General features: G+C 45.1%; 1 protein-coding gene across 1 annotated transcript; it reads right to left on the reverse strand.

Moving 5' to 3' along the window:
• Positions 1-222: 222 nt before the first annotated feature.
• On the reverse strand, positions 223-8,285 carry LOC149371062 (alpha-tocopherol transfer protein-like). The gene is made up of 5 exons (XM_089584533.1): positions 8,189-8,285; positions 7,412-7,660; positions 2,989-3,182; positions 1,309-1,422; positions 223-406 (listed from the first exon to the last, which is right to left on the reverse strand). Exons 1-5 carry the CDS (start codon positions 8,283-8,285, stop codon positions 230-232), a joined length of 831 nt encoding a protein of 276 aa, XP_089440659.1. The 3' UTR covers positions 223-229.
• Between the last annotated feature and the right edge of the window lie 11,673 nt (positions 8,286-19,958).

The following is a 19,958-nucleotide window of genomic DNA, read 5'->3' on the forward strand; positions in this document are numbered from 1 at the left end:
CTTTGCTGTTTTAATTTGTCTCTAGTGCCTTAACTTGTATCTATTGTAAATACTGTACATAAAATTTGAAGTGTTCGCCTTACCCCTGCGTCTCAACTGAACACAAGACCGTCTCTGACGGGGCACCCCTGGTGCGAAGAGCTTCAGTCTTCCAGTTGGAACCAACCGTCTCCGACGGGGCACCCCTGGTGCAAGGAGAGTAGAAGAACCTGAAATTTACTCAGACATTTTATTTCTTCTTGTAACCGTACTGAGCAATTGTGTCAAAGTAATTTGCTTTAGCTTTAAAGAAACGTTCCTGTCTTTGGAAGTCAAAATCTTCTAGTCTTCCACCGTCCTCCTTCGGCAGAAGTTCGGAAGGGATGAGGCCGCGAAGTTCTGACAAGCCACCTCTCAGCATGTGAACCTGGAACAGAAGATAGCAGGCAAGGTCTTACCTCTTTAGACAGAAACATTTTGTATCACTCAGTATCGCCGACAAATAATTTGCTCACAAGACATGCCGCGTGATTTATGGATTCCTCTAACTTCCTCACCCACATAAGAAATGTGTGAGTCGCTATCTAAAGTCGACAACCAACACCGTTTCTGATATGCTGTTCCAATGGTCAAAATAGGATTCGTCATGCCATTCGTAGAGACCACTGCGGAAATTCATAGCACTTTTTCCGCATACGCGGTTACTATGTTTCTACATAATAAAGATTGAACAGTTTCATAATATGTATATATATCATCATCATCAGCCTGACTACACCCACTGCAGGGCAAAGGCCTCTCCCATGTCCTTCCAATTAGCCCTGTCATTTGCCACTTGCGGCCACCGTATCCCCGCAAACTTCTTAATCTCATCCGGCCACCTAACTTTCTGCCGCCCCCTGCTACGCTTGCCTTCTCTTAGAATCCACTCCGTTACGCTTAAGGAGGAGCGGTTATCTTGCCTTCGCATTACATGCCCTGCCTAAACCCATTTCTTCCTCTTGATTTGAACTAGGATGTCATTAAACCGCGTTTGTTCCCTCACCCACTCCACCCGCTTCCGATCTCTTAACGTTACACCTATCATTTTTCTTTCCACAGCTCGCTGCGTTTTCCTTAACTTAAGCTGAACCCTCTTTCTTAGCCTCCGCGTTTCTGCCCCATATGTGAGCACCGGTAGGATACAGCTGTTGTATACTTTTCTCTTGAGAGATATCGGTAAACTGCCATTGATGATCTGAGAGAACCTTCCTATACTAAAGCAAGGTGCCGGAACTGTGTCCTGTCCCTTAAGACAAGTAATATGCGCGTGAGTGATTTCATACTTACCCTGTCTTTGAGCTTCTTCGACAGAAAAGGTTTAATTAGGAGATTATAAAGTCCTTCAAAGGCGATAGGAGTGTTCAGAAAGTAGATGCCTTTGATGCGTGCTGGAAGGCAGTCCTGAAAAGGTGAAAATGATCTCAGAGATGCCAAAAATTTAGTACTCGAAGAAATATACTTGCTTTTGCCTACCAAAATACAGTTTCTTTTGAAGCCCTTCGTTTACCATTTTTTAAATAAAAATTTGCCGTGAGCCGCAGACACTAACGCTAGGAAACAAATAAAAGCACAACAATGTGAACTTGTGTGATGTGTAATGTATGCAGTGGCGTTTTCTTTAATGCTGAACGTTTGAAAACAAATTCTCGCAATACAACGAGGTGCAGACTGAGGTTTACACTGGGTAGAGTAGTGTAAGGTACGTGAGATTTGTGTAGTGGGGTATGTGAGATTTAACACCTCGAAATTGCAAATGAGCTGTTAGACGCCGCAGAGGGAGGCTCCGGGATAATTTTGACCACTCGAGTTCTGTAATGTCCAATGACATCACAGCGCAAGCGAGCATTTTCGCCTTTCGCCTCCGTGATGTGTGGCGCCTCAGCCGGGACACAGGTCGCGACTCCTTAGGTACAGCAGGTGGACGCCGTTGCTACTAAGCCACCGAGGCGACTTCTCTGTATAAATAACTATTCCTGTTGCAATAAGTGCAACGATGCTACGGTTGTTAAAAGATCATCATACATGGATCCAAATACCTAGCGTAATCCATTGATATCCATAGTTATTGAAATTAGTCTTTCAAACGCTTTAAACGTGGTGCTCTTCCGATGAAGGAAAAGCCTACCATTCACGTAGGTCGGTTTTCTCTGTTTACTGGCAGTTTTTGTGCCAGTTGTCGAACATGGATTCGACCACTTACAAAGCTTCTACGCGTAGAAAAAAAACATTTCTAAAGCTTCTCAGCGCCTGCTTTCAGCGAAAACGCAGTTGTGAGGATCGTCCGACATTAAAGGGAATTGCTTTCTTGGCATGAAAATCCTACATCTCGAATCCAGAAGAAATTCTGTAATCAGCCTGCAATGCTAGACAGATGTCACAAATATTGAAATTTCAGTATTTGCTCATTCATAATCCAGCGATATTTCTCGCACTATAATGTATAAACTATATCTTTCGAGCCTTTTTGCCAGGCAGTATTGAATAACAGGAGACAGAATTTAACCTCCAATTGAAGCCCGAAACAACAGTGTCTATATTTCATGTTTACATTTTGGCTGGATCAAATACCAACAACATTGCTGCCAATAATGCAACGGAGAAGAAATTAACAAGAATGCTATTATAATTCATTTACTAATATTTTTACGACTCTTCCTCAAGTTACTTCTGAAAGTTTACTTTAAACATTCGTTAAAACCTTGAGCGCTGAGATCTTAGCCGTGTTTATAATGAATTCACGTCTTAAGGCATAAATATATTTTCGTTGGCTTTTTTGAAGATTTTAAACTGCAATGCCGCATAGTATTCAAAGAAATGGGGGCCAAAATCGCCACCCTTCTATCATAGGGATAACAAATTCATAAGCATATGAATAATAAATGCATCAGCCAGAAAAAGGTGCGAATAGAAGGCAGAGCATCATCCTTGCCTGCGCATTATGAAAAATTAGTAGTTTTGCCGACTTGCCTGCATAAGAGCTAGAACTCTTCGCAGAAATCCCGGTGTCAGCTGGACGATATGGTGGACATTTAATCCTTTCAGGTCGTCGATAAGGAAGACTCCATGTATCTGAGTTTTGTCCTCTAGAAGGACGCTTTCCCCTGATAGTAAACAGCACCTCACTAACTCGTCCATGGAACAGATATCACTACTCCAAGCACCTGCAACAAAAGTCAGAAATCAACATTCAAATGCATCGGAAACCATGACGCACATCTCTGCTTATTTTTTTTCCATCAAACCGATAAATCATACAAAGATCTCGTTCAGTCGTCATCCGCAGCAAAAAGTATAATTTTGCTTACTTCTGTGCACAAAAATATAAGCTACTTTAAAATCGTATGACGGCGCCAAGTTCGCTGTCTGCATCAGGTGAGAGGACAAACTTGCAAGGATAGCGAGGTCATAACGCAACCGGTAATTGCGGGTCTGTAATATCCCACGTGCAGCAAAATTGAGAAATTCTCTAACTGTGGGACGTATTAACTAGCAGGAAATGAAGGTTAGGAATTGTGGAGATAATGACTGCAGACTGGCAATCAATAAAAGTAATGTTTTTCAGTAGAAGCTGTGTCATTCAGCCAAGAGGGTATTGTTAAACTACGCGTTTCAATATGTATAGGTCTTGATGCCTTACACAGACAGGAAGCAATAACAGATAGAATGATATAATATACACAGAGTTAGTGTCATGAAGAAATAATGTTTTAAGAAAACTATAGAGTTGGTCTTAAAATACTAAAAAAATGTTAGAATTTCCATCATTTGTTTCCTTTGGCAATGATGGAATCGTGACTTCAGACACTCTTCAGACCTGGAAAACTAATGGACCTTCTGAAATACGGCGTTTGAAGAATGCTGTGCTCAGTATTAATAGTAATTCGAAGAAATACTCTTTGCCTCTAGGGACGGAAATTGCTCTCCCTGGCAGATGCTCCTTTTATGTTCTGAATGAGAGAGAAAGGTGAACGCCTACTTTTAAGTAGTATGATCTGAATTTCTGTTAGAAGTAAAATTCTTTACCACCTTTCGGAACAGCGGAAGTAGGAATCAAGAAAGGCAGTCATGTCATGCCTTAATACATGTTTTTGCTTTGTCCTAATCACAGCTAGGTTACTTGTACAGAAAGATTTCTCATTAAGTTTAGGGCAAGAAATGTTATGCGAAATACACCGATCTCGAATGCTTGGTTAAGGTTCCCGAACTTGAATACTAAGCGCTGAAGGCAGGAAAACCCTCGGTTAACCTTTTTTCTTTTAGATAAACAATGCACCGCAATGCACAACATAAAGCACTGAAGCGGCTCAGAACATTAGCTGGTTGCACGTAAGACAACAGTGCAGTAAGGTTAACGATTTTCACACAGTGCTAAGGGCGTGCTACTAAAGCGAACGTCGAGCGTATACATATTGTGTTTGTATACATAAGCATTAGTGTACAGTAAGGAAGAAAAATGTTTTTAATAGGTCGGGAGCTGCTCAAAAAGAAACTCGAATTTATAGCAGCTTCCATAGGTTACGGACAACTGTAAGTCATAGCGCCCAATTGGTTTGGTTTGGTTTGGTTCAGTTTATTGGGGTTTAACGTCCCAAGTCAACTCAGGCTATGAGGGACGCCGTAGTGAAGGGCTCCGGAAATTTTGACCACCTGGGGTTCTTATCAGCGGTAGCTACTGAGGGGAGTTATGAATACCAGGCGCTCACGTTCTCGCTATGAACACAATTTGCAGTTTACATGGATCCAGTAACGTGCAGGCTTTTCTTCGTGACTGTACCTTCCCATATGGCGTCGTAAACGCTACGCTAACAAAAAAAAACATATTTTCAAAAGGACTCACAACAAATTCATGATTTTGTGGTTCCCATTGCATACGAAGTGAACCAACAGTCACCGAAACAAAGGAGAACAAGGGAATGTTTATATTTTTTTAGTTTTGTGTTGTTGATCAATGGGAAATTAATAATGTAACTTTTAATCGCTGAAAGGGAATTGATTAGAAAGGACAAGAAAAAACAACCACATGTCGCTGGTGGGATCCAAACCAATGACCTCCAAATTTCGCGTCCGATGCAGCTAGATATACTGTTTAATGCAAAACGAAAAACGGTGCTCGGGCCGGGAGTCAATCTGAGAATAAGGCTTACGTAGAAGTCTTTTCGATGGCACCGTTCCACGAGTATAATCGGTCGAATGTTTATTTGCCCCTTGAGCTCTCTACTTTCTTCCCATTGAGTTAAAATAGCCGATCGGGAACATGGATGTCTATATTGGCAGCCAAGACCCCGCAACGACTTCCATCCGTTTCAGCTCCTTGCCTGACAACAATGCACTCAATGCTCCGGGTTCTTAGCTGCGCTTGCCCTTGGTACCTCCATTGTACACTGACCCTACCACCGTGAAATCTGAGTCTGGCTGCAGTTTCATTTAAGCAGCGCCGACAACGAAGGCGATTTATGCTACAACGTCGGCACGCCACGGGGCATAGCTTGTAGGGTCACCGGTTTAATTATGAACAGCGAGAGAGATCTGGCAGGATTTTTGAGCCGCTGGTTTGACAATCGCCATGTAGAGAAGATTTTCCCCGTGACCGTCACAGAAGGAGGGGTGATCACTGGCGCCAAGAGATCAAATATTTCAATTTCTTTGGAGGAGAAATTCAAGGGGCCCGTGTACTGTGCGATGTTAGTTCACGTTAAAGAACCCCAGGTGGTCAATATTTCCGGAGCCCTTCACTACGGAGTCTCTCATAGCCTGAGTCGCTTTGGGACGTTAAAACACCATAAACCATAAACCAATCTAGTCCCTTCCTTTATCTCCTTCGACGGTGGGCAACTTTCGACTTCTGGGACAACGTACCCTGAGCAGTGCCTACCGAGTAGCAACCCAGGGCAGAGTGGCAAGTAAAAAAAAAATTCCGCAACTGACCGACGATCGTAGTGACGGAACCACACAGCGCAGGGCTGCATTTCACGGACCCTCCGACAACGACAATGCCGAGCAGTTCCTGTATTTGCAGCACAGGGGAAGTTGAGAGGCAGGAACCTTTGTCAAGCGCGCCGCTTCTCAAACATTAGGGTGTCGCTGTGCTAAGTAGGATACTGTCCAGCCGTGTCTGATTGTGCACCGGACCTTTCATTCTGGCTCGGTCGTTGTGAGCAGCGCAATCTTTACTCTGTATTCATCTCATTTAGCGCAAAACACACACAAGACAAAAGAAAGGAACACACAAGGCGAAACACGAGTGTCACTCACCACTCATTTATTCAAGGAAAGATCAACGCATATATATGTTCGCTGTCCTGCGCAGACGCCATCTTACAAGGAATATTGGAAATGAACAAGGAGGAAGTTAACAAATGAGATGTAAAAGAAAATTTACGTATAGAGGAAGGGAAACATCACTGACACAATCTTGTTTCGCTTGTCTATGCAGAAGCAGGCAAAAATCGCTCGTGAAACATTAGACACTGATTTTATCAGAGAAGCGGTGCAAGAATGTCAGTGATACTTCTCTTGCTCAATATAATAGTCAGGAAAATTTTCTTTCACATCTCATCTGTTAACTTCCTGCGTGCTAATTTTCAAGATCCCTTGTAAGGTGGTGTCTGAGCAGGTCATCGAACATATATATGCTTTGGTCTTTCCTTGAATAAATTAGTTGTGAGTAGCGTGCGTGTTTCTTCTTGTGGGCTCCTTGCTTTTGTCTAGTGTATGTTTCGCGCTGAATGAGATGAATGTAAAAGATAAAAACCAACTAGCCAAGCAGTTAAATCTTCTCATCTTAATTCGCGCGAAAATTCGCGGGAGTTACATTTAATTTATAAACCGGTCATCGCCCAACGCAGACATGCTTATGCTTCGATTTCCTACTGTTGCGTCCAAACAAAACGACTGCTTCAAGCCAGTAAGTATCCCCTCTCCCTTCGTAATTGTCCTTCCGAAGCGCGGCTGAAGACAGTTTTTAGGGAAATAAGAGCAAAATAGAAGTGTTGTTTCAAGCTTTACCAGTCGCCTTGAAAGCAGCTTTTCATTAACAAAATATAGAGAGCCAAAATTTTTTTCCGGTCTTGACTATCAGGAGAACTCCTTTCAAGCAGAACCGTGGCAAAAGCCTTGCTCTCTTGTTATCAACGTGTTAATGCACCGCAGCGCCTCTTTTACTTTCCACTGTGTGTCAAGCGTACTCAACGAACGACAGCGTTGAAGCTATAAAAGATACACGATCTTCTTTTCTGTGGCAGATCGTGCGTTCTGTGGTAGAATTCATTGCGTTTGCTTTTAATATTTAGCTTTTCTTCTATGAGCAAGGCAAACAGGTGGCTAAATGTGACGGCTCTGTGTTTTCTGAAACCTTCTTCGTAATCACACTGAACAATGAAACTGAACTCACCGAATCTAATCATCGAGATTCCTCTTCCTTTAGAATCTCCTTCTTCCGGGCACATTATGATCTTGTGTTCTTGAAATACTTTCTTATAAGGAATACTGGATGGCGTTAAGTTTTCAAAATACTCGGGGAAGTCTCTGCGTACACGGAAATAATTTTTTATAGTCCGAGCGGCGTCTTCTACCCGGTACTTCCGTGCCCGAAGAAATACGACAAGGATGTCATCCGGCGGAACTCGCAGGCCGTCTTCTTCTAAAAAAGACCAAAAATGTGAACTGTTAGGGAACGTTAAACTTGAAAACTATGGCTACACTGTTAACTGCAATATTGAAAGAATTCATCATTTCCAACTGCACTCTGAATTAAGAAATTTTCTGTAAGTTTCTCTTTCTGAAGCTGTGAACATACTTTTAAAGTAGAGAGAATAATTTGATGAAAACAATCAGCGTTTTGGAGAGATTTGTTTTTTTTCACCTGCTAAATATATCAAACAGGTTCTAAAAACAGGCCTTCAATGGTGTACAGACAGCTACACGATGCGCGCGCAGAATAGTCAGGCCCTTGACTTGGTTATCTTCCATAACTCCTCTGTAGTGCCATAAAGTTACTTTGATCATCTTGGTAGTCTACCATATTTGCGGCGATTTAGAGCAGCCAAAACGAACTTCAGAAAACAAATATTCTTTGCGTGATTCACGAATGGGGCTATTCTAGCGCTCCGCATTTCAATCCAAATGAATCAGTATGCACCAAAAAGTATTTGTCGGTATCAAAACATACCTTGAAGGAGATCGCGCATCTTCGCCAAGGACGCTTGCTTCACTTCCGGGGTTTCTCCTAGTTGCGTCCTAGCAGCCTTGATCAACTCCTCATTCATTTTTTAAACTTTGATGTTGCCGGTTACGAATGGCTGGTGGCAGAGAAAGAAGCAACTATGATGATTTGAACAGTTGATATGGAAGTACCAGTAGCTTCGCTGGGATGCTAGCTCGGTCGTCGAGCTGGCCCTCTGCCTTATCAACATTGTCCTGTTTACTATGCTCGGATCTGAATGAACTTTACAATAAGTTCAGATATAAACGAAACCAAGTGTGATTCCCAACTTTGGTAAATGTTTTTCTTAGGCAATTTATATCCATAAAGTGCGCGCAGCGCGTGAATATCGACGAGGACAGCCATTGAATAACTAGGTTGAGAAAAACAATTTATAATGTTGTCTAGTAAAGGACCCTTTCCGTGTTCGCTATAAGCTTTTAAACTGCAAATCCCTCGACAGTGAGAGAAAGAAAAAGCGGATTTCTCGAAGAGCATTACAGAATCGTGCTCCACCTATCGTTTTTAGATCTCGGTGCTCATAGGGTTCAGCAAAAAAAAATACACATATGTGACATCGCAACTGTGCATGGGCATTTGAGGGCAACGCGATAACCTTGTTCGATTCTCTTTGCAAATGAATATGTGCTCTCTACAGTGCTTCAGTCATCATCTCCGCCCCCCCCCCCCCCCCCCCCAACCCATACGGACGCGTCTGTCTTTTCTGTAGGATGACCACTACTTCCTGTAATGCTTCCCTCTGTCGAAAGTCTTCGCTTCGTTTCATGCTCTCCGCATTCTTACGTACCGTGGTATGTTTTGATTCGATGCTTAGGAGGCAGGGAAGGGAACGATAGATACAACAGGCAGACCGCAGTTGTACCTCTCTAGAAGTCATGTATCAACTGGCTAGGCTACTTATTCTGCTATGCTGCTCCAGTGAAAGCTGATCTCTGTGTTCCTGGACAGCGATACCTCCCACTGCTCCGGCGTGGCATTGTGTGTGACTGGGACTGCAGCGTTGTGTTGCCACCCCCATGTGGTGTGGTTAGTGTGGCTGTCTCTCCGTAACATGGGAACTCGGGCCTATATGTAGTGGGGTGTATCTAATTTAGAATAAATAAGCATCGATATGTGATTGCTTGGAGCTGTCTTCAACCTAGAGTCTGCTTTTTAGTGAGTCGGTTTTGGGGTCGGGGATAGATTCTCCTTAGTCACCTAAGGTACTCCAGTATATCGCCGTACGTCTTGGTAACTGGCTCGAGTGCCAACACATCGGCCGGCGTTCGGTTAGTATGACCTTGAGCGATGGCGTCGGCGGCGTTTAAAATGCAAATCTGTTGCCCGTATACATCGTCTTGGACGGCAAGGCAGCCGAAGACCCGTGATCGCGTATTTTCAAGATTTCATGGAAAAGCAGGCTGTGTTGCAAAATTCAAAAAAACTAAAAGGGTCAAATACGTATGTTCAAAATGATTATAGCCAGTGCACGCTGCGCAAACGTAAACTATTGTGGGAAAGTTCAGATAGAACAAGATGCCAAGAAACGCGTGAGCCTAGTTCATGATAAGCTGAGAATTGACCGCCTGTTATACATTTGGAATGACGCACGAAATGAGCGTGTGGCTCTTCCATCGCTAAGTGAAGCAAAAGATGACTGCCCGGAACCTTCGTCGCGAAACTCCACGAATGATTGACAGAAGGCTGGTGCTAAATCCAAAGACCTGAGAGTATTAAACTTGAATGCCCAAAGTCTCCTCAATAAGACGGATAAACTTGAATACCTTCTTTTAGTGCATGACCTACACATAACAGTCATCACTGAGACTTGGTTGCATGATGCTGTCAGTGATTCCGTCCTGGTACCCAGCTCCCACCAAATCTTTCGTCGGGACCGACCCACACGAGGAGGTGGTGTAGCAGTGGTATTAAAAAACCCTCTAAATGGAGTAGTCCGTAAATAAATCCCAGATCATGAAAGCTTAATTGTCCAAATAAATTGTTGGGGCCATGTATTCACAGTGTGTGCTGCTTACAGACCGCCATCCTGTTCTCCTGATTATTTGTTTAGACTTTACGATCACTTATGCCTGCTTAAAAAAGATCGCCTTATTCTTGCTGGTGATTTTAATCTACCTGAAATCAATTGGAGTAACCCAAAATCTGTCTTTGATGTCCTTGGTAACCCTTTGACTCATACCATGCTCGCGTGCGATCTTGTGCGAACTGTGACTGATTATACTGATCATAAAGAAACGGACAGTGCTCACCGGATTAATTTCAGGCGTGTGCGGAGCCACCACTCAGGAAAGACGAGAGGGCTCTTCTGGCGTGGTCGTTCACTCTTTACGAAGCCGACTTACAGCGGCAAGCTGCATCGGAGCCGATTCGTACAGCTGCGAACAACAGGACTGCCAAATCTTATAGTATAACAAGTTAAACTGCGAGACGATGCGACAGCGTTAGAGAGCGGAACAGCTAGGCAGTGGGTTTGTTGCCGAGTGAGTCTTTCGGTCTTTCTTTGTCGCCGTCTCTCGTTTCTGTTTCTTTCCCCTAGACCCACCTATGCAAACTGCCTGCTTTATAGGTGCCGCATTAAGGCCTCTTGGCAAACCTTGGAGCAAACCGACGCAACGGGAATATCCACTAAGATTTTATCTATGCGCAATAACAGATGAGACAGGCTGCAGCCGCTCTGCGGGCGTGCGCATCACTGAAAGCAATGGTATGTAATCGTGCCCTACTGCTCAGGTCACCATGGCAAAGGTATAGCTGGTTTGACACCATAAAGTTGTTTTTTTTTTCAGGTGTCATCGTTAATGGCTCAAAAAATCCGCTTTTCTGCCTGTTTTTTTTTTTCAAAGTAATATTTAAAAGAGCCGATTTTAACCTGCAGCTTGCGTACACCTGTGTGTGCGTCATTGAGTGCATGTGTTTGGGTTAGCGAACCGACGCAACGGGAATACCCACTAAGCTTTTCTCTATGCGCAAAAACAGATAAGACATGCTGCAGACGCTCTGTGGGCGTGCGCATCACTGAAAGCACTGGTATGTAATCGTGCCCTACTGCACAGCTCATCATGCCAAAGCATAGCTGGTTTGGCACCTCAATGTTGTTTTCTTTCAGGTGTCGTCTTTAAAGAGATACCGAAGCAAAATCTTAAAAATGAAGAAAACGCCGGAAATATATTCTCGGAATGTGATTACACCGAAATCTAGTCGTCACTTCACATATTTTTCAGCAGATGGTTTTATTTTCGATGTTTTATGAGCGCACGCCAAGCCCCCCCCCCCCCCGGCCGGTGCGAAGTGAAGAGCGTGACGTCATGACAACCTCGTCCGACAGGCAACCGGTCGCGTCACGGGCGATGTCGCACTGCAGTTTGGGTAGACCAAGCGATAAGGCTCCCAACCTTCGACGCTTTTGACGGAAAACTGGCAAAACCCGAGAGTAGCGACGGCAATCGTGTTCCTGCAGGAACAGTGGGCGCGCGGGTGTTATGACGTCTAGTAGAAGTTTCCACAAGCTGCCGCCAGGCGCAACGATACGGCAATAAATCACGAAAAAAATTTACTCTCCGCCTTTTTTCACTAAAATGCTTGTCGCATTTATCACTTTTAGCAGTCAAGCCCTTGTTTACATGTAAAAGAGGAGGTCCAAAAGTTTGGTTTAGAGTTCCGTTAATGGCTGCAAACATTCCGATTTTCTGTCTGTTTTTTACAAAATACTTTTTAAAAGCGTCACTTTTAACCTGGAGCTGGTACCTACTTGTGTGTGCGTCCTAGAGTGCATGTGATTCTGTTTGCGTGTGCATGTCTGTGTGTTTGTGTCGGTATGTGCCTGCATATATGTTTTGTGTGTGCGTGTATATGTGCGCGTTTGTGTGTGTGCGTACATGTAAATGTTTTTGCGTGTGCGTGCATGTGTTTGTGCGTGTGTGCGTGCATGTGTCTGTGTGTCTTTGCGTGTGTGTGCGTGAATGTGTTTGTGTTTGAGCGTGTGCATATGTGTATGTGTGTGTTCGTGTGCGCGTGCATATTTGTGCGTTTGCATGCGTGTGCGTGCATGTGTCAGTGTTTGTGTGTGTGTGCGTGCATGTCTGTGTGTCTTTGCGTGTGTGTGCGTGAATGTGTGTGTGTTTGTGCGTACATATTTGTGCGTGTGCATGCATGTGTGTAGCATGTGTGTGTGCGCGTGCATATTTGTGCGTGTGCATGCATGTGTGTAGCATGTGTGTCTGTTTGTGAGTGTGCATGCGTGTGTTTGTGTGTGCGTGCAGGTGTGTGTTCGTGTGTGTACGAGCGTGGATTTGTGCATACGTGTTTGCGTGCATGTGTGTGCGTTTGTGTACAGCTGTCAAAAGAGGCGGAAGAAAAAATATTTGAGCTTGAGCTGCTCGCACTGGATCCGTCATCTACAGATGCATTAGAATGTCCAGTTTGGACCAGTGACTGGAATCTGGCGCAAAATAAAAGTTTTTCTCTCATGAATTGGTCGCTGACTGTCGCTTGACGCACTGACTGCCATCACGGGACCATTTTTCTCTTTGAAGACATGCCCCACCTTACTTACCAAGAAAACAAAAGTGATATCAACATTGGCAAAACCCGCATGCGTGAAAATCGCTAAGGGCGGGCAGCCAGTTGGCACTGTTTTGAAAAATGATATTTACTCTATTTCTCAGATGACATATAAAGAACACCCTATTTGCGTCTTTAAAGGTGCTTATTTCCCCGAAACAAAGAAATCACTTTTAGGTGCGGCATATTCTTGGAAAAAGCTGTAAATTCTCCGCGTGAATAATCATCCGACTTCTAGCCAGTCGTCGACCAGTAGAAATTGCAATAGCTGTGCCGCATTCCGGAGCAGTAGCAATGATAGTGCTTGTCTTAAAAGTGAAAACTTCACTACACGATCGCCCTCTCAGTGCGGCGATTACCAATAACAGGCGGACTGATGTTCTATGCTGATTCTAGGGGGCGCAATCATCTCTGTGCAGGGGTAAGCGCATCAGTTGAGTTAGTGCCTCTACACTTTCATTAGCGCCAAGGGTAAGTCCTAGAATGCGCTCTTTTTTTAGAGGCATGAAGCATCCTAGTAGAACTTCTATAGCCGGTTACAAAAACAAGGCGCAACGCTGTGAAAGCTGCACAATCAGTCCCTAAGGAAATTATTAGAGGCGTATAGCTACGCGCTTGTTTTGTGGTCATGTGGTCGATGGCCAACTTTAGTGGCATAAAACCTTATAATGGATGAGCAGCTCCGTTTTGTTTTCGCCTGTCGGGTTGGACCTCACAGGGTACGCGCGCCTCACAAGTTATACATTCTCTTCAATGCCATTAAACTCATTCCTGAAACAGATGTTCGACTTATTGAGAAGGGGTTACACATTTCACATATGCTGAAAGCAGCCGGTTCTATTTCAGCGCCGACAATTCGAAACTTTCACCGACAGGGTCGCCGCCACGTGGCCGCCTCCAGAATCATCCGTAAGATGATACCCGGTTACTGCGCCCTGCTTGATTCGGCGTTTCTCGCCAAAATGCTTTGCTATTAGTTTCGTGGCGCGGCGCTTTTTAGCGTATTGCGTTTTGGGTTATATTTGGTCACAGCTCCATCAAATTAATATAACATCCTCTGCGCGTGTAAAGTACACATAATGGGTAGGCGCTGCGGCGGCGGTTCAGTGGGTATGCTGCTCGGCTGCTGACCCGAAAGACGTGGGTTCGTCTTTCCTATTATTGCGATGGAGGAGAAATGCTAAAGGCCCGCGTACTGTGCGATCTAAGTGCACGTTAAATAATATTAGGTAGTCGGAATTATCCAGAGCCCAGGTATCCTGCCAACGCTTCGTGTAGTGCATTGTTAGTGTGCTCGTTCTGGCCTTCATGGAGCATCTTTCTGTTTGCCTTGCATATTGCTTACCGCACGATAGCGGGACGGAGTACACAACACCTTCATGATTTGAAACGAATAGATTTTTGTGGTTTATGAAACATTTTTGAGCAATTAACATCGGGCCGGCTATTTTTCTACAAACGTTCCCCGGTTTATCAGGAGCTGAGAAGCTTCTCTTCACTATTCACTGCATATGTGAATACAACGGCCGACCAGTTGAGGTAAACTTTTATACAATGTTTGGAAACTTTAATTTTATTTATTTATTTCCAGCTAATTTTCTGTAAATTAATAATCTGGTGCTAGTAGAATGCATTTGTGAGTACACAACTGCACAAAGCACAAGCCTTTGTGAATACCAAGACTACTATCGAGGAAGCTAGCTGCTTCATCGATATGCCAGTCATCAGTAATCGCCCTACACAGGTTTACCCGTCCTATAATGTCCCATATCGTGCCTTGAGGTGAGATATGAGGTCGCTTCCATATTATGTACTTCAACGTAGTCTCGCGTTACACAGTGTACCTATCCCAGTGGTATTGTGCTATCTTGTTACGTAACCATCCAGTCTCTTTTTGTATTTCGTTTACTTTCGATCTGCGTCAAGAGATCCAGTTGAGGTCGGCCTGGCGGATATAAGGAACGAGTATGTTAGCGTTGGCAGAAGCATATTTATGGACATTCTACGCACACGAGAGCGAAAGAGACAGAAAAACTACCACATTACAATAGAGAAACGCGGACACCGCTAGCATGTGCGAGCTCGGTCGAGAGGAAGCGCAAAGGAGGCTACGAACTTGTGCTTGAACAAAACGGAGAAGGCGTGAGAAAGAGACACTCTGCGCGTTTCAAAAGCATGAAAAGCTTGCACTTTTTCGAGTAGTCTTTCCTTGGTCATCTCATAAAGGTACTATACTGTCCAGCCGATAAAGTTCCGCTCTCGTACGTTGTCTTTTGCTTTCCTCATTGTGCTTCGCTGCGTACGGATACAGAGCCAGTGTTTATCAACGCTGTTGTTATTCTCGCACTGATTGCAAGCTAGGTACCACATGACGAAGTGCCGTTTGCAAAAGCTTCTAGGACCTGTATGCCAACTGACCAGGGGCTATTGTGGGTATAGGTTGCTGGAGCCATTGCTTGGGCAGACGACACTGTCCGACCCTTTCTTCAGTCACCCTATCGAGTTTTTTCTAAGGAATGCAACGGTCTGAGGAGTGAAGCTCAGGAACTGGTGGATACCGATGTTATTCGACAGTCCCGAAGCCATTGGGCAGCCCCTGTAGTCCTTGTAAAGAAGAAAGACGGGAAATCGCGGTTTTGCGTGGACTATGGTCACTAAACAAGGTCAAAAAAATACCGGGGACACTTAAGTCTGCTTAAGCGCTATGAAGTGAGTGCTATGCTTAAGTGCTATGCCAAGGCATTGTGCACTACTGATCTTTCTGTTGGTGCGTTTGTGGTTTGTGTAACTTAGATCGCGTTGGTCACCAAACCGCTCACCGTGGGTTAATGCCCATATATGCAGAATTAGTCACTCTCTAATTAATATTCATAGACTCCTCCTACCACTAGCAGCGCAATGGCGGACAGGTTAAGCGAAGGGCCACCGCACTGGCAGGTGCCGGTTCCTTTCAGAGACCCATAGAAACTGTGCGACCCATGTTGATCTTCCCTAGCAACCTCTCGATCCGCTGGAGTGACGCTCCTCCAAGCTTACTTGAGCTTCCTCCTGTGGCCTACAGCTTCCGCGGCTCTCCTCCGAACTTACCGGGGATACTACAGAGTAACTCGAGTAAGCTCGGGTAAGTGTACACACCTTTTGTTAACACTTTGCGTACACAATTTCCGTGGACACCACGCATGAGCCATGTAATGCTTACAGATTAAAATATTTATCCTGTGCCAAGAATCGATGGTATCTGGGTTCGCCTCTGCGACGCCAGATATTTCTGCTCCATGAACCTGAAATTCGAGTACTGGCGTGTCGAGGTCACCGAGAGGGAGGGCATGAAGAGGGCTTTCACCTCCCGAGGCAAATTATACGTGCTCAAGGTAATGCTTTTCGGTTTTTGCTTTGCATCACCACCTTTCAAAGGCACATGGACACTGTCCTTGCCTATCTCAAGTGACCCACGTCTTGTATACCTGGTCGGCGTGATTGCCGTCGACCAAATTTCAAGAAGCACTTTAATTGCCTGGCCACCTAGTATATAGCCTGGCATTCTGGCTGGTCGATGTATTCTTCCGCGCAACCAAACGCTCTTTCATCTCCTCATTTGCAATACTGATTTCGTGCTCACTCTTTGTAATACTCTCTGGAATTTGTCTCACGTCTCGTGTCAGCTCTTCCGTCAACGTTTCTTTGAAAGTGTTTATGCTGTGCGACATTTCGTTCAGTCTCACCATTCGTGCTGACATCAGCAACCAACCGCTCCAGATACATTTTTATTTCCCGCGCCTGCTTTTCTAAGGCTTCTTCTTCGGATCTTGAAAATACTGCATCTTCTCTGTTGCTGGGTGGACAGCCACGTCCGGATCCACAAGGCGACGCATGTGCTGCACAGTTCGATATCAGGTGAGCGCACACCTCGCTCCAAAGCACCGAGGCTGAGCACTTCGGCCAGTGAGCCAGGTGGTGTCCGCATTGGCCCTGGAAATGCTTCGAGATCTCTGAGGCAGCCATCACAGCACCACAATAATGTTCTTCGTTCCAGCAGTAAAGCAGCGAACAAGAGAACAGGCAGAGGCAATATACTTGCATGAATGGGTTGTAACAACTCGCGGATGCAGTAGAGCAGGCTTCATTATAGAAGCTTGCTTGTTGTCCAGCCAGTTTGGTGTCAATTCCATAGAGTAATTTAGCTTTAATTCGATTGTTGTTTAGCGCTTATGATTATTTCTTTTTATTATTGAGGAGAACCATAATATTTCCATGGCATTAAAATAATGTTTCGCGCCCGTGGGTTACCGAGTAAGAGGTATATTAATGACATGTTAAATAAAGAAAAAACTGTTGAATAGAGCGAAGGACACCAGCAAACTGAGGCACTAGCAACCGGTAGCAATACATATACCACATGATGAAAAGCCAGTAATATTACAGAAATCATTGTATTGTTAACAAGAGTACTACGATATACATAGCTTGTACTGATCGGTGAAATAAACACTCGGGCATGCGTCTGCCATGTTTATTAACCACCAGCTCCCACAGTTTGCATGCCGCGTCGTTTAAGTATGGCACTGTGCGTGATATTTGTTCCCTCCAAGAGCAATGAGAGCCGGCAAAAAAATATGCCGATAAACACAATGTTCTCTACATAACATGTTTTGGGGGGCCAGTTTGAGCGAACGAACATGCTCTGAATACGAAGTGACGGTGCTTGCGTGTTGCGCGCATTGAGGTCTGTGGTTCATGCTGGTTTAACGTCCCAATGTAACTCAGCCTATGACGGACGCCGTAGTTAAAGGCTCCGGAATTTTCGACCACATTGGGTTCATTAACGTGCAGCGACATCGCACATTACACGGACCTCTAGACCTTTGCCTGCACCGAAATTCGAACGCCGCGGCTGGGATCGAACCCGCGTCTTTCGGGTCAGCACCCGGGCACCATAACAATTGAGTCACCGCGGCGGCGTGCAGCATGCATTGAAAGATCCATCATCGACCACGAGAACTGCAACCTTTGAGTCTGTGAGGCGCATTTCACAGCTGGTTAGTCCGCAATTTCGACAGTCGATAGGATGATAATGGCGAAATAATCAAAGCTCCTCTGCGCAACCTGATTCTTTGAGTTAAAATGGAAAGCGCCGAGTCCAATCCTGACTGCGTCCCGCCGGTTCTACTTGCGTATAACGCTGAACTTGAAGACTCCAAACACCGCCAGCGTAGAGCGAGAATTGGTGCAGCGAGTTCACAAAATTAGTGATTGTCTGGCGGGCTGTGATGTCACTAGAGCGGATAACTCCCACTGGATAGAGGGACGTATCATCACCCGCCTAAAAGTGATGCCACCAGAGAAGAGATTGCGCATTGGCTGGAAGGAAGTGGCGTCAGCGGTGTAAGTTTGTGTGCGTTAAACTTCCGCCTACTTGCACGGGATGATCTCGGCAAGACCTACCTGGGTCTCACAAGCGCCATTCGTCACAGTCAGCGAGAATTCCTTTCCAGACCTACCATTCAAAATTTGTACATTGGAAACAGAATGGAACAACACTCAGGAAGAACTCGGCTGTGACCATTACATCCTCTCTTTCGGGCTTGCTACGGAGGCGGTTAGAAGAAAGATAGGCAAGACCAGGCAAACAGGAAGACATGCAGCCAGGATTCGATACACACTATCCAAGACTGGAGCCGCATGCTACAGAAGCGACAGACACGAAGTTCAAAGTCTTTTAAAGGACAGCAGACATACCAGAAGTAGCTGACTACTGCACCTTTGGGGACCCGTACCAGCCTTACCAAGAGATGGAAAACACAGAAGTACAATAGGCGACCTAGGCTACGTATAGCCAGCTCATAGTTCAGGCTGAACAACACACCGCGTCCTTGGTCAACCAGAACTGTTACCTGGTAATCATCTCAAAGCGGGGAACACTCGGTATGGCCAAAACATGAGGCCTGCTGAGACACGCTATTTATCCAAACGAATCCAAATTCGAAAAGAGCAAGACTACTAAAAGCATCCCCCACGCCTCTCAGAGTGACGATGCAGCTCTCTTGTGTAAGATTACCGACTTGTACATTGGAACGACCAGCTATACAGCTAGCAAAGCAGGATACCAAGGGCCGAAAAACACTGTACTAGACAGCCCCACAACTGAAGAAGAGGTCTACGCCAGACTACATGGAGACAACAAACACGACACCAGGAGCGGTCCGCATCGATAATGCAATCATCCAAAAAGCTCATTACCAAGAGAAACAAGTACCTAAACGAACTTGGAGCGGAGGCATACGGACGTCGTAACGATCCCAAAGCCGAGGAAGAAACCATACCTAGACAGCCTCAGGCCCAACTCCCTGATCGCGTCCTGGGAAGCTGCATGAAAGGGTGGTTCTAAACAAACTCCAGAGCTACCTGCAAAACAACGTCCTTCTGCCCAAAACCATGTTCGGCTTCCGACCACGCCTGCCGACTCAAGCCATGACATCCTCCTTGCTGACCCGAAAGACGGGGGCTGGATCCAGGTCGCGGCAGTCGAATATTGATGAAGGTGAAATTCTAGAGGGCCGTGAACTGTATGATTTCTCTTCATGCTTAAGAACCCCAGGTGGTCGAAAACAAAATGGCCGGCTAGGTCGTCAGCGGCAGCGGCGTCGACCGTTTGAGGCCTCTCAGCCTTGATGGGCCACCTATAATATGTGGCCTTCTGGCGTCATCATAAACTTCTCACCGAATCCTGAGCCATTTGACCACCGTGGCAGGTGTAAGTTCAGTTAATGACTGCGCGCGAGAGGTTATTCCGGAAGCCAGATGGGCCTCACAAGCCCTAGTTAGTAGTTAGTAGAGTATACTGTAGAGTATACACTAGTAGAGTATACACTAGTAGAGTATACACTAGTTAGTAGAGTATACTGCCTCAGACCCCGTTCACTGCAACGTGTTGCGCTCACAGTGGATTTTTTTTTTTAAAGTCGAAAGTCACAGCTTCAGAGCGTAGCCATTACAAGCACGTGACAAAAATCGAAATACGCCTCCTTAAATGACGTTCTGAATTGTGACGAGCAGGCAAGAAAAAAATCGGGTTCAGTCCTACAGAAGCAATACAACAGTAAAAAAAGACTGAAGGCTTCGTACAGATACGGGGATCGTACAGATACCGCAGTCGTGG

This window comes from Amblyomma mixtum, chromosome 1 (genome assembly GCF_055824585.1).
Source record: "Amblyomma mixtum isolate Tamu chromosome 1, ASM5582458v1, whole genome shotgun sequence".
Taxonomy (NCBI): domain Eukaryota; kingdom Metazoa; phylum Arthropoda; class Arachnida; order Ixodida; family Ixodidae; genus Amblyomma; species Amblyomma mixtum.